Here is a 20,718-nt window from a genome sequence, read left to right as displayed (position 1 = left end):
CAAGGTCGTGCCCGGCACTGAACCACTTTAAAGAGCTATTAAGACCAGAGGGAAGAACTAGCCAAAAGCAAAGGCTACAGAAATGCCGCCAAAAGCAAAACGAAATCGCGTAAATGTAAACATTCATATGATTCACGGCTGCCGCTACGTGAGATGCCCAAAAATTCACTTAAAGTTGGCCGAGAATGCGGCATGCGAACAAATTTGTAAAGTCGAGAGTCCAAAATTATGTTCAGACTGGCAATGATGTGGCTTTTTTGTTGATCAACGGCTTTTAGCTGGTGTATCATTAATAATGCTTTTTTCATTATAATCAATATAAAAGAAAGGAAGAAAATATGAGTTATCATATTAAATTTTATCGATTTGAAAATTATGCATTATATAAGTTAAAAAGTATTTTCAACTATTTTTGAATCCAGAAAATAAAATCTCAAATTTATTTAAACATCTTTGGTCTTAGTATATATCAAATCCGATGCAATCGCTAATGGAATTGGCTGAAAATGGCGATAAAAAAGTTGATTTAATATAAGCGCAAGAAATTAGAGCGATGAAATGATGAAATTATTATTCAGTTGTCAAATTCTTAAATTTTTGCGCTTAAGATCCAGAATTCGTATAATAATGTGGATAAATAAGACTTACAGAAGTGTTAAAAAGTATATTTTATATGTATTTTTTTATATTTTATGTAAAACCAAAATTTTTTTGAAGTTTTTTAATAATATTAACACCATATGTTAACAGATATGTATCTGTGTTAATATATGTATATAAGCATTTATAAATATAAATTTGTTTTTTTCTTGTTCTGGTATATAATTTTTGAGTTTAATCCTTCTTAAAATATATATAAAAAAATACATGTTGAATCAACTAAACACTCTTGAGATTTTTCAAAGTATTTTAGATTTAATGTAGAATAAATTTGTTCAATTTTCGTTTGGCAGTGCAAACACGCTTAAGATTTGTACGCAGTGTTGGTTTTTACGCACATTTTTGTAATCGCCTTGAGGTTTTATGGGCCAGGTACACGGACAGTAGGTCGAGCAGCCAGCGCCAGCTCGTTTGCTTCAATGGTTTGTTGGTGTAATTGCAATCGGTCTGGCACGTAGTGCGTTGTGTTTTTTAGCCACTGTTACTGCTACTGCTGAAAGTATTTGTACTTTGGGCCAGGCATGGGAACGGGCGCAAGACACGAACATGTCATCCGGACAGCTACACAACTCCAAGCGCTGGACACGTGGTAATTAACCATAAAACCTGACTTTGACCTTAACACTCAAAGTCGCTGGTCACTTGTCGCCAGCAGCAATTGGAGGACAAAGAGGCGTCGGTGGCCAACTGCCTGTGCCTTGGCACTTTTGGGCATGTTGTGGATGTGCGTGGAACAGATGTTAAGGGAAAGTACAAGAGCTGCGACCTGTCCATACCTGTGCGTCGCTATCTGAACGATAAGACAATGGCAGCGATTTAAGACAATAAAGCCACGTAAATCATTTTCCAACACATTGCGCGTTGCACTTGGCGAAAGGCCCAAAACAAACGAAATCTCTGACCTTAACTCTTTTGCGAGGCCCAATGTATTGAATTTTGTGTAAGGCAATTGCATGTGCGTTACATATGGACACATCTACATCCCGTGATATATTCAATACGTCTGCATCGATTTGCGGTGATTGGTGTAAATGTAAACGGTACCAGGCAGATGGTAAATGTGGGGCTGTTCCGTTCCCCATAATGAGTTGGAAGCGTGCAATCTGCGTCAGAGTGCTGTCGAAAATTGATTTAAAGTATATATTGTGTGCCAGTCGTATCAAGGTGGTGCCTCTGTGAGATCTTTCAGTTGCCATAATTGAGATGTAATTTTGTGTTGTGTACGTGATTTTGATTTTGTAAGTTTTTAGGGGATTATTCGAACACAAATGAGGATCAGACTCTATTGCATAAGTTGATTGAATTCATTCTGTTAAAATAATTCTTCTTGTGAAGGGTATCTCAAATATGAATGAATTTGTCCTTGGCTATGGCTATGGCCAGTCTCCATAATTAGCTGATCTGTGCTACCACATCTATATATAAAACTGTTTGTCCTGACTGACTGACTGACTGATTGGTGATCAACGCGTGAGAGCTGGGAAGCTGAAATTTTCACTGTAGTTACCTTATGTGATAACGGTGCACTTAAGGCTGGGAAAAATTTCACCTGCAAGTGTGGAAAAATCGAGAAAAATATTTGTATGAAGCTTTTTTTTTACCATCCGATCAATCTCAAAGTCAATTTCAAAGATCTTTGTTCAAATTCTTTTGAGGGGTGTGGAAATGGGGGTCAAAGATTTGGTCGCTGACGTTTCGCGCTCAAATTTCATATCTATGAAAAATCATTTGAGACGTGTTTCGATTCAAAGATTTCTTGGGGAGTTGTAAGTTTTGTCCCAAAGAACTACCTCGAACTGTTTTAAGAGCAATCAAAAATATTTATTGTTTTCTTCAATTTTATAGTGAAAAGTCCTCAAGCTGCACAGCTTTCGTTGGGCTCCTAGAGGGATTGGTCTTTCCTTTAACATATTTGTAGCATTATATTCCATACTTTCTGATTCCTTTCTTAATTTATATGTATGTCTATAGTATAGTCTTCCTTATTTGTTTTTCCTTACCTTCCGAATACTCCAATCAACTGCCTATTAACGTATTCAAGATCTTCGTTTGTGCTTAGAAATATTCAACAATTTATTCAATTTAAGTACATAAAAATGCCTTTTAAGTAAAAGGAATGGCTGAGGGGGATTTACTTAGTGATGCTGGTGGTAGGCAACGTGCTGGGGTGCGGTAGCGACTGCAATAGGAGCAGGAGCAGCGACGGTCTTGACCACGGTCTTCACGTGATCGATGGGCACACGGTTGACCACAGCATTGAAGCCATTCTCTGGATCCGAGGTGTACTGGACGGTGCGCTTGTAGCCATCGGCATCCACCAGCGAATACTCGCCACGGACCACATCACCATCTCGCTCCTCCACCTGGCTCTTGGAGTCACCGGAGAGGGCATCCTGCACATCGTAGGCGTACTTGTACTGAGGATGGGGATCGTACTCATCGTCGTGCTTGGCCAGCACTGGCTGTCCATGGGCCACAGCCACTGGGGCATGGGCATAGGCGACAGCTGGGGCGGGCGCAGCATGATACACCTGCTGGACGGGCAGTACGCCGGCGCTGACGGCGGCAACGAGCGCAAGGATGGCAAAGAACTGCAAGGTAATGGATATACAAATCAAAGACCCGGCAATTTGCGCAATGAAAGACAAGGCTTACCTGGAAGGCCATGGCGAGTGAGCTTGAGGGCTTGGCGAATATCCGAACAGTGATACGAAAGCAGAGAAGCTGGGGAATGATTTGCAGACTGCACACCACTTGGTTTTATACTCCAACTGTAACTCGCGAAATTGAAATAATTTGTATATATTTTTATTTTTTTTTCTTTTGCACAACATATTTTTGTCACTTGTATTTATTTTTGCTGATTTATCGACTGCGAGCGAGGTAATTACGCACCGAAATTCATATAGTATTTATTTATGCAACAACTGCTACATGTAAATGTGCGCAGATTAGTGTCATAGGTAAGTGGTGTTCAATACACAACCACACGAGCCGACAAACGCACAACCACACCCTCTCCAATTGGTGCTGTTTGACCGCGGGCGATTCGTGTCTTTGGCGCTTTCACAATTTCGCCTTGAGGGCGATATCGAATTAAATGCATATACATATAAGTTTTATTAACACTTTATTGCCAACTGGCATATATTATTTTTAATTATTTTAACTGGCACTATTGTAATCATCAAATTCATTGCAGATCAATTCTCTTCAACTATTGAAAATATTAAAATGTTTTATAGTTGTAGGTTGGAGGTGAAGTTTTTAAAATGCAGTCCTTAAAATCCTTATCTTGCATTAAAAAAACTCTGGGTTTGCAATCAAGAACATTTAAGAGTTTTTAGGTTTTCTCAAATTTGAAAAAATCTGTACTTTGAAAAACTCCGACAATGAAACCCTACTACAATTTCTAGTCCCATTATTTTCAAGAAAAACAACAACATGTTTAAAAAACAATCACATTTAGTTTTATAATCATAAGCAAGAGAACAATTTAAATCAGGTCAAGTTACAAGTTCCTAACGGCATAGGCTGGCGCGGTGTATCTCAGAGGGGCAGCAATGGCAGCGGTTCTCACAACAGGAGCTGCAACCGCAAGAGGAGCAGAGCGGACGAGGGGCGCGGATACAGCAACTGGCGCAGAGCGGACGAGGGGTGCGGAGACGGCAACTGGAGCAGAGCGGACAAGCGGCGCGGATACAGCAACTGGCGCAGCATTAACCACGGGCTCAGCAACGGCGACAATAGGTTCACGGCGCACAACGGCATTGAAGCCATTGATGGAATCGGCGGTGTAGGTGACGGTACGCTTGAAGCCATCGGCATCGATCAGGGAGTACTCGCCGCGGACCACATCGCCATCACGCTCCTCCACATGACCCTTGGAGTCCCCGGAGAGGGTGTCCTGCACATCGTAGCTGTACGAGTACTGGGGATGCGGATCAACCTCCTCCAGTTCAACGGTCTTGGCCAGAACGGGTGCGGGTGCTACGGCAACGGGTGCCACAGTTCTCAGTACGGCCGCCTGGGCCACGGCGAGCATAGCGAGTGCGAATGCGACCTGGGGAATGTTGAAGAAGGGATTAGTATCCTAGGGTAATCCATGTGCCTGCAAGCTGCCGCTTGTACCTTGTAAGCCATTTCGTTGGGATTTGATTGGAGGATAACTCGGTGCTGTCTGAAGCAGAAGCTGAACACTGAATGTCTGACCAAGCTGCGGCCATAAGGTTATATAGTCAATACGCTGACATTGATGACACCTAATTGGAATTCATTTTTGGCGCTTCGCAGCCCCGCGATGATATTGAAAGTGCATTTGCGGGTGGACGCTGCCAAAAGCTAGTCACGTATAATTGTCACGTACGTTCTTCGGTTCTCCAGCTCGGCCAGTCGTTTAAATGGGTATCTTTAATTAAAAACCCATAGTGCATATTACTTGCTCTGGCTCTTTAAATATGCCTCTTACAGCTTACAGTTATTGCACAAAGAAAAATCCATTTCAAATTGATGGTGTGCGAATAATTAAAAACAATTTTTGTTTTCGAAAAATATGCGAAACGACTTACAAATAAGTGTTGTATTAAATATATTTTTGAATATATGGCTGACAAATAACTTAGTATAATGTATTAGTTTTATATTTTAAATAATTTAAATTTGTTTCTCAGAAGATAAAGTGGAATTTTTAACTGCGAATGATTAAATTTTATAATATTACATTAACAGATGGATATTTCGTTTTCTTTTTTAGGTTGGATGTGATGAGTAGGTACATAGGGCTTGGGTAGGAGAAAGGCGTGGTTTGTGTTTCTTGATCTCAGGGATGGTCAACTGCTTCCTTTTGCTTCCTTGTGCTTCCTTTTGAGTCGCTTAATTGTTGTGCTGCGATCAAGCAGGTTGACTGCCAAGGTTGTTTTAATGGGATTGCAGACGTTTGGTTAGTATTTGACACACCTTTCGTGCTGAATGCTGAATGTAATGAAACTGTTGAGTCGCAAAATAATTATTCTTATTCTAAAGTAACGCTGAGTTCACGAACAACTTAGATGTTCATTTAATTTGTATTTTGGAACCAGGTATAAATGCGAGTGCATTTATTGTTGGTTTTATGCAATTTCATAATAAGAATTGTCTACTAAAACAGCTCCATTCTGAATAAAAATGGTTAAATTTGCTACTTATAAGTTGCGGTATGTCAACAAAGGTTTTAAAATGTTAAATATTAAATTATTAAAATTTTGATTATATAATTAATATTAAACATCAAATCTATTGAATTGTTCTTTAAAAATATATATTATATATATTTAGATACTCGATATCATTAACACCAAACGAACCAATATATAGCTACAAAATTCATTGATTATTTTGAAACTCGAAAACAAATTAAAATAAAAGTAGCTCAACTTATACTGGTCGTACTATGTGCTGCAAAATTATTAAAAATATGTTAGCCCATTAAAAAAATGTGCATATTAATTAAATCGAAATAATTGTTTTAAATATTTTAATTATGACAATTATGATTATGACATGCATTGCGCATGTGTCAACATTTTTGTAAAGGATTAACTATTTCATATTTGTGGAGTTTCTTTCAAAAAACCAGTTTTCGTCCACCCCCAGTATATTAAATTTATTTAGATGACAAAATATTAAATACGTATGACTCGTTCCTATGTATGTGTTTAAGTACACAATGTACTCACACTCGCTTTTAATGTTACATTTTCCACACATATTTAGCATAAATGAATTGCACTTATTACGCGACTTCGGCCACGAGGAGCAAGACCCCGATTCGGCAGGTGGATTGCTCTATATAAGCTAACAGCAAGCAGCAGCAGCAATCACAGTTCAAATTGCTCTCAGCCCTCAACAGCAGCTCCACATAACTCAGACACAATGGCATTCAAGGTATGTCTGCAAGACTTTTTTTTTCGGGGTATTGCGGAATATAAATTTGGGCATTTCTTTATCTAGTTCATCGCACTCTTCGCTCTGATCGCCGCCGCCAGCGCCGGTCTCCTGCCCGCCGCACAGGTCTACCATGCTGCGCCCGCTGTGGCCCACTACGCCGCACCCGCTGCCGTTGTCAAGACAATTGCGCCCGTGGCCCAGCACGTGATTACCAAGGCGGCCGAGGAATACGATCCCCATCCTCAGTACAAGTACGCCTACGATGTGCAGGACTCCCTCTCCGGTGACTCCAAGAGCCAGGTGGAGGAGCGCGATGGTGATGTGGTCCGTGGCGAGTACTCGCTGGTGGATGCCGATGGCTACAAGCGCACCGTCCAGTACACCGCAGATCCCATCAACGGCTTCAACGCTGTGGTCAACCGTGTACCCCTCGTCAAGGCCGTTGCCGTTGCTCCCATCGTGAAGACCGTTGCCGCCGCCCCCGTTGCCCACTATGCTGCCCCCGCTGTGGCTCATTATGCAGCCCCAGCTGCCCACTATGCTGCCGCGCCCGCTGGTCACTATGCCACATATGCCGCCCCAGCTGTTGCCTACCATCATTAATATAGTTGTTCTTCTAGTTGATTTGTTATAGTTAAATATGGAAGAAATTATATTATAAATTAATTTCAAGAAAAAATACTTTTAATTTAAAGCAGGGCATGCCTTTCTGGAATCGCGTTCCAAGTAACATTAGTCGATTATGCCCACACGCCCAACTGAATTGCTTTTGGTCGCAGCTGTTGTCAATTAAATATGGTGCGACATTGAAATTCCAAAGTCAAGTAAGGTTTTCAATTACGTTTGTTTACACTCCCCAAGCAATCGCCATGAAAATGAACTAATCTTTTAGTAGTGCCTGTATTCTTTGATTTCAATCTTCACCTTAGTAAACATATCTGATCGATGTATTTTTTTTAGTTGTATTAAAACTGTTTTGGTTGCAGGCAGTGGCCAACATGATTCCGGTTGAGATATTGCTATTAGAGTCAATTGAGATTTGACGGCTTTTTGTCGGCTTTGGCATTTCCCATTCCGTTTCAAACATGACTCGCTCTATATTACAGGAACTGGTTTGCCACTGTCCAGACGCACGTCAGACTCGGTTAGAGAGTTTAATTACTGGTGTTATACCCTCGACCCATTCAAAATGGGTATAATGGTTTTCTGAGAATATATGTAACAGCCATAAATGTGAGTAACCTCCGATTATAAGTATATATTCTTGATCAATGTACTGAGATGAGATCGAGGCATATCCGTCTGTGTAACCGATCTCGGAAACAATAAGAGCTAGAGACTTCAAAATTCAATATATATATTCTTGTATACCATATGTAGAGACAGTTAATCATTTGTTTTTGGTATCTGTTTCCATTTTCATAATATTTATAAATATCAATTTTGATATACCGATTTTTGATCATAACTCGATAATTATTAGATATAAATACATCAAACTTGGAATATAGGATATCGTATAGTTTATAGAAGAAGAAGAAGCGCAGAACGCTAGGTAAACTGCGTATGTATGTATTAAGACAAGCTAGAATGTTTGTAGCGCAGCTTGGCGCTAGGCTTAGGATATATCCTATTCGATCACTTGTATAATGGATTTAAACTGTTTGAAATGTTTAAGAAAATTGAAAGTTCCACAAATTTAAAAGTTAAGTAAAGTGAATTCAATAAGATCTAAAATTTTACAATGGCAGGTCGGGAATGAAATCCGTATAATAATATTGTACGCAGAATTTAGTCACAATAAGTTAATCCTAATAGATACAACTGTTTTGGTGAATGTGATTTATTTACAAATTATGTAGTCTAAATAAGTTCAGAAATTACATACTATCTGAATCTCTCAAAAAAAGTTATTTACGTGATCTGAGAAATCATATCACCAAAAATATCGTTTCTTACTTTTTAAACTGCTCTGTACGAATATTCCAAAATTAGGATGATGCGAAATTCTACTTATTTTTGAGATCCAATTTCTTCTAAAATTAAGCAGACGGATAAGAAGAGTAAAACCATATGTTAGGTAAAGGTAAACGAATTTATGTAATTTATTTAAACTTGGCAAGTTGATTGCAATCAGTTTCAGTCAACACGTATAACAAAATGGCATTTAGTAATGATGAGCCACGTGTACGGCTGGAGCGGCATAGGTGGAGTAAGCCGGGGCAACGGTCTTCACAGCAGATGGGGCGGCATACGTGGCATAGTGGGCAGCGGGCGCAGCAGCGTAGTGGGCAACTGGAGCCACTGTCTTCACCACAGCTGGAGCAGCATAGTGAGCCACAGTGGGGGCAGCATAGTGGGCAACGGGGGCGGCGGCAACGGCCTTGACGAGGGGCTCACGGTTGACCACAGCGTTGAAGCCGTTGATGGGATCTGCGGTGTACTGGACGGTGCGCTTGTAGCCATCGGCATCCACCAGCGAGTACTCGCCACGGACCACATCACCATCGCGCTCCTCCACCTGGCTCTTGGAGTCACCGGAGAGGGAGTCCTGCACATCGTAGGCGTACTTGTACTGAGGATGGGGATCGTATTCCTCGGCCGCCTTGGTAATCACGTGCTGGGCCACGGGCGCAATTGTCTTGACAACGGCAGCGGGTGCGGCGTAGTGGGCCACTGCGGGCGCAGCGTGGTAGACCTGTGCAGCAGGCAGGAGACCGGCGCTGGCGGCGGCGATCAGAGCGAAGAGTGCGATGAACTAGAGAGGAATGGGTATTACATAAACTGCTGCAGTTCGTCAATGGGTACTCCAGATACGCATACCTTGAATGCCATTTTGAAGAGCTTGGTGTGTGACTAAAAGCGTGTGCTATCGAATGGAGTGAAGTCTGCAGTATGATTAGAAATTGAGCAGTCTGCGGTTTTTATAGAGCAAATGGCATTTGGACATGGGCAGGTGCATGCCCGAGGTTGTGCGTTTGCTGCGGCTGCTCATTATTATTAAGCAAATTACATACAAGCTCCGTTGGAAACAAAGAGGAACGAAAGGCCGAGCCAAGCCGAGCCGAGTATTGAGTGCAGGGCGAACGCAATACGTTTGGGCATTTGTGTGAAGAATGTGGAGCAAATTGGGTCTTGTCTGGCAATTGGACATACCATTGCTCATGCTCATGGACGCATGTACCGTCGAGGTTCCGGACTCCGATCTACACAACCATCAAGTACGCAGCCAAAATCTGCCCGCGGCTACTTGACATTCAATTTGTGTGCGCGACATTACAATTGCAAAAAAACTGCCATTGTTGCTACCGGATACTTTTGGCATGCCAAACCGGTTAGCTCAAATGCGAAAATAAAAACATATGGAGCTATATAGAGAGCTAAACTATATAAATTACACATCGCATTCATACAAAAGTGTATGCTCTGATTGTTGACTGCTAATGCGGCTGATCATGTTTAATGCCTTCTATGGAAAGAAAAGATTATTCTTTTACCAATTTGATGAAATTCGGATCTTTCTAACATTGCCCAATCGATACCTAAGTAATTGATAGTACATATAGTGGAAGCATTTTCAAGGTGTTATTTCTTTCACCTAATTTGAGAAAAATCAAAGCAATTTGAATATATCCAAAAGTGCTTGGCTTCAGCTGCCTAAATTGTCGTCATAATCTAACCTAACGTGACTTTTGTAATTATATATTTATTTTTAAAATCCATTTAAACTGCTTTATTTTTGCAATAAATAAGCGTAACTCTAGTTAATCAATCGTATATTTAAAAACGTTGGGGAAAAGCATAATATTGAGATTCTTTTGCTTGTGTGCACCTTTTTCTTCAAGGAAAATACGCGGCCACTTAGTGCTTATTTACATTCTTAAACTGTTGAAATGTTAATAATTATTTATTTATTGCATGAAAAGGAGTTAAAAACAGACAGATGGAAATATAGCTGAACATGTTAATATTGCAGCGAAAATAGAATAAGTAAAAAAACCACATATTCTGCAAGCAAACTATAATTAATGTGAGGCTTAGATTTTTTCACACTTTCTTTTCGTACTTTATGCTTTTTCACCTTTGTTTACTTTTACGCAAATTGTCAATCAGCTGTTCGATAAGCTGCCAGCTATCCACAAATGCTACATTAAATCTAAATCAGGAGGGCCACCTTTAAATTGTTTTATAAAATATATTGATAATTAACTGATAATAATTATTCGATTCTCGCCATAATTAAACAAATATTATATGTTTTATGTTCATATATATGATGCTAACTATAATGATATTATTAAGAAAGAAACAAGTACAAAATGTTTTATTTTTGTTTAGTGTATTTTAAGTTCGTTCAGGTTACCTTTAAGCCTAGCGCTCCTAACTTGTAGCAACTACTTTCTGAAATATTGAAGCGCAAAGACCTCCTCTTCAATTAGCTTCATTTCGGATTTTATACCGTCTATATCATATCATATCTCAAATATATGATATCCTTCGATAATAAATAATTTTTTTCCCAGAATTTTGATGCATTAATAAATTTATTAAAATATTTACAATAGAACTATTTAACAGAGCCTATGGATCTAGATATGCTTAGCAATGGAAACGTGAAATGGAGGATGCAATAATACTTTCGTCGGCGCCAGTCGCAGCTCTAGTGATGATAATAGTCGTGGGCATCATGAGTAGCTGGAGCAGAAGTCTCGTAGGTGGCATAGTGCTCCTGGTGCTGGTGGTGCTGGGGCTCGTGCTCATGGTGAACATTGTATGTGGGCTGTGCGTGAGCGGCATAGGTGGGCGCAGCGTAGGCGGGAGCGGCATGGTGATACTGTACGGGCGCAGGTTGAGCAGCAGCCACCAGTTTGTGGTGTGTATGCGACAGGGGCTCGCGATGGACGACTGCATTAAATCCATTAACGGAGTCGGCGGTGTACTTGACGGTGCGACGGAAGCCGTCGGCATCGTCCAAGGAGTACTCGCCCTGCACCACATCACCGTCACGGGACTCCACCTGGCTCTTGGAGTCGCCAGACACGGCGTCCTGCACATCATAGGCAAAGTTGTACTTGGGATGAGGATCATCGGGATAGACCTCATGGGCGTGGGCGTGTGCGTGAATGTCGTGAGGCTTCTGGTAGATCACATGCTGCTGTTGCGGCACCGCAGCGTGATAAAGCTGTGGCTGCTCGTGGTGTTCCACAGGAATAAGGCCAGCCGATACGGCCGCGATTAGGGAGATCAGTGCTACGAACTGCAAAACGGAGAAGATGATCAAAATATTTCTTACACCTGGGATTATTGGACTCACCTTGAAAGCCATTTTGCTTGGATTATTAGGTTTTAAGACTAAGACTGAGCTGTGAACGCTATGTACTCCTTCTGCCGAAGTCCGTGCTGTGAATAATAATTGAACACCAATTGCATTTGTATTTATAGACGAAATTTGATGGTGGCCACCAGGGCCAGAGCTTCAATCTCCATTGTTTCTGGCCTTTCTTTCACTTTTTCGTAAGTTTTACACAAATAATTTGAATTTTAATTCATTTGCATGTCTCTCGTTGTATGGATTTTTTTCTTCAGTTACCAAACGGTTCGCCGCTCGATCCATTGCTTGCTTGATTTGCACCCACGAGTCACACCCATTTGGCCAACTCGCTCTCGTATCGTTGCCATTGTTATGAATGGAAGACGGCGGTACGAAATAGCCGGCAAACAAAAACACACGCAGCTAACAAAAGACTTAGGCGAGCAACTTGGCTTCGATAGCAACCGGGATCGGGGTCGGGTTACGGCCGCGTCGAGTCATGTAAGTAACCCAATAAAGACAACTTGATCGATGCCAGCATTGCACTTGACACACACATACACACACACACACACACTGCCTACCCACTAGCTGTCCAGTTGGCGCACTGCAATGACCTAAAAAGCTACAAAAATATTGAAAAAAAAAGTGGCTACTCACCAATACTATGGGCATCGGGCCCATGTCCAAGACTCTCGTCTCGTTGTAATACATGTAATACCTGAGCTTTCAGGTTGAAGCTTTTTCTTCACTACATATGTATTTTGTTACTATCGATTTGTGGCATAAGTGCTCAATCATGCCACAACAAGCCCACACAAACACACTTATACACATATGCATGCATAAAGTATAAAGTGACTCAACTCTTTGCAAAATGATGTAATACTAAATAGGTCGCTATTTAAATGGAAAGAATTTCATTTAAGGTCATTTCTTAGAGTGATATAATAGAGATTTTGAAAATATTCCTTAAATCCATGCATTAGTTTTATCAACATTTGCCGCCAATGGCAAATATAAATCTACCCAATATGTCTGAAGTTATATTTTACATAGATACTAAATGTGTTTAAGATCGAAACCGAATCAAGAACCAAGAGTTGGAATCAATCAATCTCAACCGATGAGCCGCTATATGCACTAAAAAGGAACACATTTTGCGAAAAGTGTGAAACAGGTTTGAAATGAATTTTTACAAAGATATTTGATAGTGAAGAAAATGCATACATATATTTTCCGAGATTTTTTCACACCACATGAGCAAACCAGTACAATTTCAGTTCTTCTATCTCTTACGGCTTGGGCTACACGTTGATTGCTAGTGCGTTTGTCGGGAGAAATAGATTTGTGTATAGAGATATAATTCAAGTCAAAGTAAACTTTTTCAGTTCTTGCGAGAATTCATTGACCTCACAGACTTTCAATTTCAATTCGTTTGATTTAAGTGATCCCCGCCCTGTTTACTGATAATCAAAAAATAATTAAATAAAAAGTCGGATTTAAGTACGAGAAAGGCTCAATCCCATTACTCAACCATTACTCAAACGTAAATAAAAAACGGTAATAGAACTTTTGATCTCTGTGGACGGGTGTGACGTGCGTCTGGCTAGTGTCAAACCAGTTCCAGTAAAATAGAGCGAGTCATGTTTGGAACGGAATGGGAAATGCCGAAGCCGGCAAAAATTTGCTTAATATAAATGAACTTTAAAACATCAACCGGAATCACGATCTAAGAATGGTATATATCTATATATATCTTTCAGATGAATTCCCCTTGTGGCTACTTAAATTACGGAGGTAGTCACAGTCATGGCTATAAGTATTGATACATTGTTTGTTGATGGGATTACTTAATTTTCATGGTGATTGTTGGCTAGTGTAACAAATGTGGCCGTAATTGAAAACCTTACCTGACTTTGGAATTTCAATGTCGCACCAAATTTAATTGTAAACACTTTTTGCCGAAAGCTAACCACATATGAGTGTGGGTGTAATCGGTTAATGTTATTTTTAAATCAAATGCGATAAGTCCAGATGGTATATCCTGTAAATACTTATAGCTGGCATGTTTGCTCGCTTAACGATGATTAGATACAGAAAGAGTTAATTATGTTTCATGTATGCATTAATTTTATTGTCGAGGTCAATAAATAAATGTACTGTAATATGAACAACGATTCTATATACGAATAAAAACAAGAATTAAACATTTTAGTGATGGTAGGCGACGGCTGGTGCGGAGTAGGTGGCGTAGTGGGCAGCGGGGGCAGCATAGTGGGCTACCTGAGCTGGGGCAGCATAGTGGGCTACCTGAGCTGGGGCAGCATAGTGGGCCACCTGAGCTGGGGCAGCATAGGTGGAGTAAGCTGGAGCAACAGTCTTGACAACAGCTGGGGCAGCATAGTGAGCCACTGGAGCTGGAGCAGAATAGTGGGCAACTGGAGCGACTGTCTTGACAACAGCGGGGGCGGCATACTGGACAGATGGAGCGGCATAGTGAGCCACTGGAGCTGGAGCAGCATAGTGAGCGGGCGCGGCATAGTGGGCAACGGGGGCGGCGGCAACGGTCTTCACAACGGGAGCAACAGCGACGGTCTTGACCAGAGGTTCACGGTTGACCACAGCGTTAAAGCCGTGAACGGGATCTGCGGTGTACTGGACGGTGCGCTTGTAGCCATCGGCATCCACTAGTGAGTACTCGCCACGGACGACATCGCCATCGCGCTCCTCCACCTGACCCTTGGAGTCACCGGTCAGCTTGTCATCGACTCCGTACGAGAAACGGTACTGGGGATGAGGATCGTACTCCTCGTGGGACTTGACTACCACCTTCTGGGCCACAGCCACGGGGGCACCATAAGTGGCAACTGAAGAAGCTGCGTGATAGGCCTCGGGCACATAGCCAGCGCTGGCCATGGCGACGAAGGCGAGTGCGAAAACAAACTGGAAAGCGCCGAGATAATCCATTAGCACAAATAAGTGTATCCATTGTCCAGGGGTACTCACCTTGAATGCCATGTTGTTGCTTTTGTGATTTGGTTGAGTTCTTTACAGAAGCAAGAGCGGATGTCGAATGATACTGTTTCTGGGCTGAGCAAGGTATTTATAGGCAGTCGCAAAGTTTTCACTGATAGCCGATTTGATTATATCTGCATAGCGGTAACCGTAAGGTGCTTAACTGTGGCCTTCTGCGTTTCATGTTCGAAATTAGCGCAGTCACCACGGCAGGCAGCAGAAGAGATTGTCAAGCTGCACAGGGCACAGTGCTGCTGTGGTTGGGGCAGGGGCAGGGGCAGCGACAGCAAGTGCAGTGGCAAAGGGTATATTATTTAGAAAGGATTTGGGATTTCCTTTTCAACTACGAAAACGTCTCAAAAGTAACCCACGTACAGGCAAATTGCTTTTTTCGATCAAATTACAGTTGCTTATGCGAAAGATTATAAAATGGAATTGCTATAATATCAGCAGGGAACTGTGGGCGTAAGGATGTGCTGTAGGTAAGGTATATTTAGGTATACAGTAAATGTGCCCTTGAACTGTGTGTGCACAATCTAAAAACGGACTGCTTAATAATCCCATACGTCCATATGATGCGTTGACAAGTTATTATTATTTTATTTACACTACAAAAAATTACAGCATTTTTTCCTACAGCCAGTTTTATTTGTCGTGTGTTGTAATTAAAAATAAAATTAATTTTATTAAAATGAGCTTTTAATATAAAAAGATTATCCAATTAATACATATTTAATAAATCATTTATTTCAGCCAAATGATCTACATGAAAGCCTTTATTGGTATTGGTATTTTATATATATTTATTTACATTATATATCTATACATATTATATATTTTTATTTATATATTATTTTTCATGTATATGCTTTTTATCTTTCTTTATTTGAATGATATTTATTAGTTTTTGGATAGTGTCCATAATGTGCATATGTCAACTTTCAGAATATATTTACCACAACTCAAATATTCTCTTTAAGAATGTTACGTAAATTTCTTTAAGCTGGATTTCTAATTCTAATAAGCAGAACATATTTTCTGATAAGGCGTAACTCCTATTGGTTTCCCCAATTCGAGCTTCAAATAACTTTATCAGCATGTGGAGTCGATCATTAAAGCTTAATTCAGGCTGTCAACATTTTTTATTTACGTTTTATAGTTAATATATAATATTGCCTTAACATCTATATATTTTACGTTAAGCTTTTCTAAATCTGCATATCAGTTCAGCACACGTGCTTTTCCTATGAGACCAGAATCTTTCTCTTTTTGGCTATAGTTCTTGCAGATCAAAACATGATTACTTGCACACCCACAGTACTTACTCTCGAACAGGAAGTATCAGTAATCGCCAGCAAACAATCAACGTCCAAAACATTAAAACTTTGCTGTCACCATGAAAATAAAACTCACTCGCAGCAGCGCAGCCGCGTCGCCGATTCGCTATATAAGTTGAGGCTTACGCCCAGAAATGTATCATTCGACGATCAAGTTCACTTCTGTAAAGAACTCAACTAAACCCCAAAAGCAACAACATGGCATTCAAGGTGAGTACCCCTGGACAATGGATACACTTATTTGTGCTAATGGATTATCTCGGCGCTTTCCAGTTTGTTTTCGCACTCGCCTTCGTCGCCATGGCCAGCGCTGGCTATGTGCCCGAGGCCTATCACGCAGCTTCTTCAGTTGCCACTTATGGTGCCCCCGTGGCTGTGGCCCAGAAGGTGGTAGTCAAGTCCGACGAGGAGTACGATCCTCATCCCCAGTACCGTTTCTCGTACGGAGTCGATGACAAGCTGACCGGTGACTCCAAGGGTCAGGTGGAGGAGCGCGATGGCGATGTCGTCCGTGGCGAGTACTCACTAGTGGATGCCGATGGCTACAAGCGCACCGTCCAGTACACCGCAGATCCCGTTCACGGCTTTAACGCTGTGGTCAACCGTGAACCTCTGGTCAAGACCGTCGCTGTTGCTCCCGTTGTGAAGACCGTTGCCGCCGCCCCCGTTGCCCACTATGCCGCGCCCGCTCACTATGCTGCTCCAGCTCCAGTGGCTCACTATGCCGCTCCATCTGTCCAGTATGCCGCCCCCGCTGTTGTCAAGACAGTCGCTCCAGTTGCCCACTATTCTGCTCCAGCTCCAGTGGCTCACTATGCTGCCCCAGCTGTTGTCAAGACTGTTGCTCCAGCTTACTCCACCTATGCTGCCCCAGCTCAGGTGGCCCACTATGCTGCCCCAGCTCAGGTAGCCCACTATGCTGCCCCAGCTCAGGTAGCCCACTATGCTGCCCCCGCTGCTCACTACGCCACCTACTCCGCACCAGCCGTTGCCTACCATCACTAAAATGTTTAAATCTTGTTTATAATCGTATATAGTATCGTTGCTCATATTGATGTACATTTATTTATTGCCATCCACAATAAAATAATGCATACATGTATATTAGAATATCTTGGATTACAATTAAAATGGATTTTTATTTGGAATTAGAAGAAATCAGAATATTGGTACATTTTTGGTAAAAAATCATAAATATATATTTGAATTAATTGTTTATATTGGATCAAGGCTACAGTTATACCCAACTTATAGTTGCATTGACTTCTATAGACTTTCTTTAGTACAAAACAACATTTATAAAGCAGCGTGTCAGATTTTGCTTAGTTGTATTTAGGTATTTCAAGGACCTATGCAGACTTGAAGGTAAGAAACGAACTATTTATATATATATACATATATATATATATATATATATATATATATATATACATAAACATTTTATTTTATTTTCAACTTAATGAAATTCTTAGCAATTTAGTGTCAATCTCTTAATTATATTATTGTTTCTTAAATTATTTAATTTGTACAGCAGTTTGATAAAATTTCTTCGTAAGAAAATAATTTCTTAGGAATACGTATCAGATAGATACAGTTTAGACAAGAAATTTCTGCGGAATTATAATTTGAATGGGCTTATAATCGTTTTAGTTAAGAAATCATATTAGAAATATCTTTTATACAACGACAATATTTTTAATCAGAAAAAATTCTCTTAGAATATTTGGGTGCCGTCTGAAGCAGCACAACGCGTATTCAAATAAGCAATAATATTAATATAAATGCCATTTACCTGGACCGGCAATTCCAATTGCAGTTGTTGATAATTGGTTAGGTCGTTCACATTCTGCGCACTATTATCCTGTTTTTGCTGATTTTTTTTTGCGTTTGAGGAGCTCATAACTTGTTTGTCAGCCAGTCGAAACAACGGAAAAAGTTCACAGACAATGGAAAGCATAAAAGGATTTCGAAGTCGTAGTATTTGCAGTGCTGCAGTTCATGTCCTGCCGTCTGGCGTCCGCAGGACTTTTGTTTGAAATTGAAATCCTTTAAGGATGTTTCATACCTTTGCTGCCGCCACTGCGGCTTCGCTTTCACTCGCAACGAGAGTGCAACGAACTGCGTTGCGCCGTTGTCCTGCCTTAAGTATGATCCTGGTTCGTCAGGCTGTCTGCAGACACAATTCGAAATTCTTGCCAGCCGGGCAAGCAGGGTGAGAGGCACATTTGCATATATATATATATATATATATATATATATATATATATATATATATTTATACATGCATTTGAAGGGTCGGCGGGATCCTGGGGTCATGACTTCAATTTTCAAATGATAAATACGCGTATGTGCAACAGCTCTGGCAAAAGGGATATTTTGTTGAAATAAATAAACAAAATTATGCTAGAGCTGCAGTAAAAAAAGCCAAATTAAACTCTAGTTTCCCACAATTGAAATCATTTGCGGCCATTCTAGATATCTGTGACAGATAACTCCTTGCACCTGTTGTGCGTTTCCCGACAAGAACTATTCTGTTGGGGTGCCTCAAGGTCGGGATGTTGTAAGCGCAGCTAGCCAACTGCTACGTGTTTAGTCTGACCCTTGTGAAGGGATTTCTGTTTCTGCTTAAATCGGACTAATCAAGTGGAAGATTGCACGTTTTTTAGGTGCGCACACATCGGATATATCGACTGTGCCGGGCGGACCCTTCTCAACTTCATCATCATCATATTATCATCTGCCTTAACCGAAAGCCCAACAACAATGCGAACTGACAATGCGAGCAGACAAAACAAAAGAGAAAAAAATAAAAATAAAAACAAGAAAGTATTGCTGTATTTAGCACGTCGATGATTTAATACCCTTGCAGACATACAACTTTGAAGAGTTTTTATACATAAACGTTAATCAGGATGGATTGTTCTAACGTTCGAATGCTATATGATATAGTAGACTAATGTAGATAGAATTTTGTTGAAGATATCTTAAAGAACAAAAGGACGTTTATACGAAAACTAGTCTTGCGAACGATTATTCCTATGTTAGCTTTTAGGTATAGTTGTCCGGTCTGGCCTATTTCGACATATGTGTGAAAATTTATGAAAATGAGTCGTATCCATTAACAACTGAGAGACTAATGTTCATAGAAAACAGCCAGGCGGAGTGGCTATATGTATTTAAATACTATACTATATATATATATAAATATATATGTATATAGTTCATGGGAACGGAGACGTCTCCTCTTGTGCAAGGCATATTTCGCAACAAACAGGCATACCCTCGGCTAGGGTATAATAAAAGCACATGAACAACAACAACAACAACAACGAAAATGTAAAACCCGATCAAGTGAGCTAAAGGATCGCCGGCCAGAATCAAGCAGCAAAACAGGCTTTCGCAGCGTGTGGCTCGTATAAATAGGAGTGCGGGACTCCTGTCCGCCTCATTCAGTGTTTTGTGCTGAGTCCAAGAGGTTGGGCTCACGGCCAGCAATTGAGCCAAGGACATCAGCCACCAATTGGATTCGTTACGGCAATTACGGGTTAACAGTGGACGCAGCACAGTGGAGCGCAGAATGCGATTCTGCAAATTGTAATTAGCATAGCTTTAAGAAACGGTTAAACAATTTAAGGAATATCTATGACATAACCGGTTTTTATGTCTCAATTGCAGTTTGCGCTCATCCAGCACAGATCGCAGAGCAGCTGCTGCCAACTCCATGGGAATGTAATCCTTGATTTCCGGTCCGGCCAACGCCCAACGCCGAACGCCCAACGTCCAACGCTCGGCACACAACAACTACTACAACTCTTTCGGCATATATTTGGCTTTGCACATCTAAACATCATCCAGCACCGGCAGCAACAACACCTGATGATGACATTTGGCTGGCAGGCAATGGCATTCGATTGTTAGCCAGGCCGATTCGCCGTTTGGCACTCGTCACAAGGCATTGAATCGCACGGACCCGTTGGAAGAACCCTCCAAATGCATATTCGGCCCTTGAACAAAATTTTCATTTGTGATTAAGTTTAGGTGTAACCAATAAACAGAAAAAATATTACAATAGGCTACCAAATTGTCTCATGTGTGTTTACTTAACAATTTCCCACTGTTTACAGTCATAGATCGATGAAGTTATCTAACTATATAACATCATTTTGGTGATGGATTCTGAGCTTCATTGAAGGGGGACATTGTCTTGGCATTTCATATAGAACATGTATATAGCTGATAGGTCTTGAAAACTTGATAAAGTTCTCTAAAGGTTCGAACAATTTGATATTATATATAATCGATAGGTTTTGAACACTTGATAAAGTTCTCTAAAGGTTAGATAAACTTTTGGTTTGTCCGCATTTTTCGACACTCTCTAGTTTCGAAAGGAAAATCTAGATCTGATTCTTTTTTATATATTATGCATGGGATTGGTTTTTATTAATATATAAATAGTTTGAAAATTGG

General features: G+C 40.7%; 7 protein-coding genes across 7 annotated transcripts; 2 read left to right on the top strand and 5 right to left on the bottom strand.

The window, feature by feature from the left end:
- Positions 1-2,795: 2,795 nt before the first annotated feature.
- Positions 2,796-3,766, bottom strand: LOC115765613 (larval cuticle protein A2B-like). The gene is made up of 3 exons (XM_030709263.1): positions 3,668-3,766; positions 3,316-3,384; positions 2,796-3,251 (listed from the first exon to the last, which is right to left on the bottom strand). The coding sequence occupies exons 1-3, from the start codon at positions 3,764-3,766 to the stop codon at positions 2,796-2,798; spliced, it is 624 nt and encodes a 207-aa protein (XP_030565123.1).
- A 341-nt stretch (positions 3,767-4,107) lies between these two features.
- LOC115765588 (larval cuticle protein A2B) lies at positions 4,108-5,234 on the bottom strand. Its single transcript, XM_030709238.1, has 2 exons — positions 4,792-5,234; positions 4,108-4,723 (listed from the first exon to the last, which is right to left on the bottom strand). Exons 1-2 carry the CDS (start codon positions 4,801-4,803, stop codon positions 4,172-4,174), a joined length of 564 nt encoding a protein of 187 aa, XP_030565098.1. The 5' UTR covers positions 4,804-5,234; the 3' UTR covers positions 4,108-4,171.
- Positions 5,235-6,570: 1,336 nt separating this feature from the next.
- Positions 6,571-7,188, top strand: LOC115765593 (larval cuticle protein A2B-like). Its single transcript, XM_030709242.1, has 2 exons — positions 6,571-6,582; positions 6,649-7,188. The coding sequence occupies exons 1-2, from the start codon at positions 6,571-6,573 to the stop codon at positions 7,186-7,188; spliced, it is 552 nt and encodes a 183-aa protein (XP_030565102.1).
- Positions 7,189-8,752: 1,564 nt separating this feature from the next.
- On the bottom strand, positions 8,753-9,458 carry LOC115765612 (larval cuticle protein A2B-like). The gene is made up of 2 exons (XM_030709262.1): positions 9,409-9,458; positions 8,753-9,343 (listed from the first exon to the last, which is right to left on the bottom strand). The coding sequence occupies exons 1-2, from the start codon at positions 9,418-9,420 to the stop codon at positions 8,753-8,755; spliced, it is 603 nt and encodes a 200-aa protein (XP_030565122.1). The 5' UTR covers positions 9,421-9,458.
- Positions 9,459-11,245: 1,787 nt separating this feature from the next.
- LOC115765587 (cuticle protein 7) lies at positions 11,246-11,911 on the bottom strand. Its single transcript, XM_030709237.1, has 2 exons — positions 11,900-11,911; positions 11,246-11,842 (listed from the first exon to the last, which is right to left on the bottom strand). The coding sequence occupies exons 1-2, from the start codon at positions 11,909-11,911 to the stop codon at positions 11,246-11,248; spliced, it is 609 nt and encodes a 202-aa protein (XP_030565097.1).
- A 2,199-nt stretch (positions 11,912-14,110) lies between these two features.
- Positions 14,111-14,923, bottom strand: LOC115765585 (larval cuticle protein A1A-like). Its single transcript, XM_030709235.1, has 2 exons — positions 14,906-14,923; positions 14,111-14,842 (listed from the first exon to the last, which is right to left on the bottom strand). The coding sequence occupies exons 1-2, from the start codon at positions 14,915-14,917 to the stop codon at positions 14,111-14,113; spliced, it is 744 nt and encodes a 247-aa protein (XP_030565095.1). The 5' UTR covers positions 14,918-14,923.
- Positions 14,924-16,095: 1,172 nt separating this feature from the next.
- On the top strand, positions 16,096-17,351 carry LOC115765584 (larval cuticle protein A1A-like). The gene is made up of 2 exons (XM_030709234.1): positions 16,096-16,461; positions 16,525-17,351. Exons 1-2 carry the CDS (start codon positions 16,450-16,452, stop codon positions 17,254-17,256), a joined length of 744 nt encoding a protein of 247 aa, XP_030565094.1. The 5' UTR covers positions 16,096-16,449; the 3' UTR covers positions 17,257-17,351.
- Positions 17,352-20,718: the final 3,367 nt, after the last annotated feature.

Source organism: Drosophila novamexicana, unplaced genomic scaffold (genome assembly GCF_003285875.2).
Source record: "Drosophila novamexicana strain 15010-1031.04,08,12 unplaced genomic scaffold, DnovRS2.1 tig00000986-arrow-arrow-pilon, whole genome shotgun sequence".
Lineage (NCBI taxonomy): Eukaryota > Metazoa > Arthropoda > Insecta > Diptera > Drosophilidae > Drosophila > Drosophila novamexicana.
The sequence above is the reverse complement of the archived record's forward strand: the minus strand, read 5'-3'. Positions and strand labels throughout refer to the sequence as shown.

Coding starts and splice junctions, on each gene's coding strand:
- LOC115765613 (XM_030709263.1), bottom strand. CDS start 3,766: ATGCATTTAATTCGATATCGCCCTCAAGGCGAAATTGTGAAAGCGCCA. Junction 3,385..3,667: donor CAATTGGAGAGGGTGTGGTT/GTGCGTTTGTCG, acceptor ATCATTCCCCAG/CTTCTCTGCTTTCGTATCAC. Junction 3,252..3,315: donor CACTCGCCATGGCCTTCCAG/GTAAGCCTTGTC, acceptor ATTACCTTGCAG/TTCTTTGCCATCCTTGCGCT.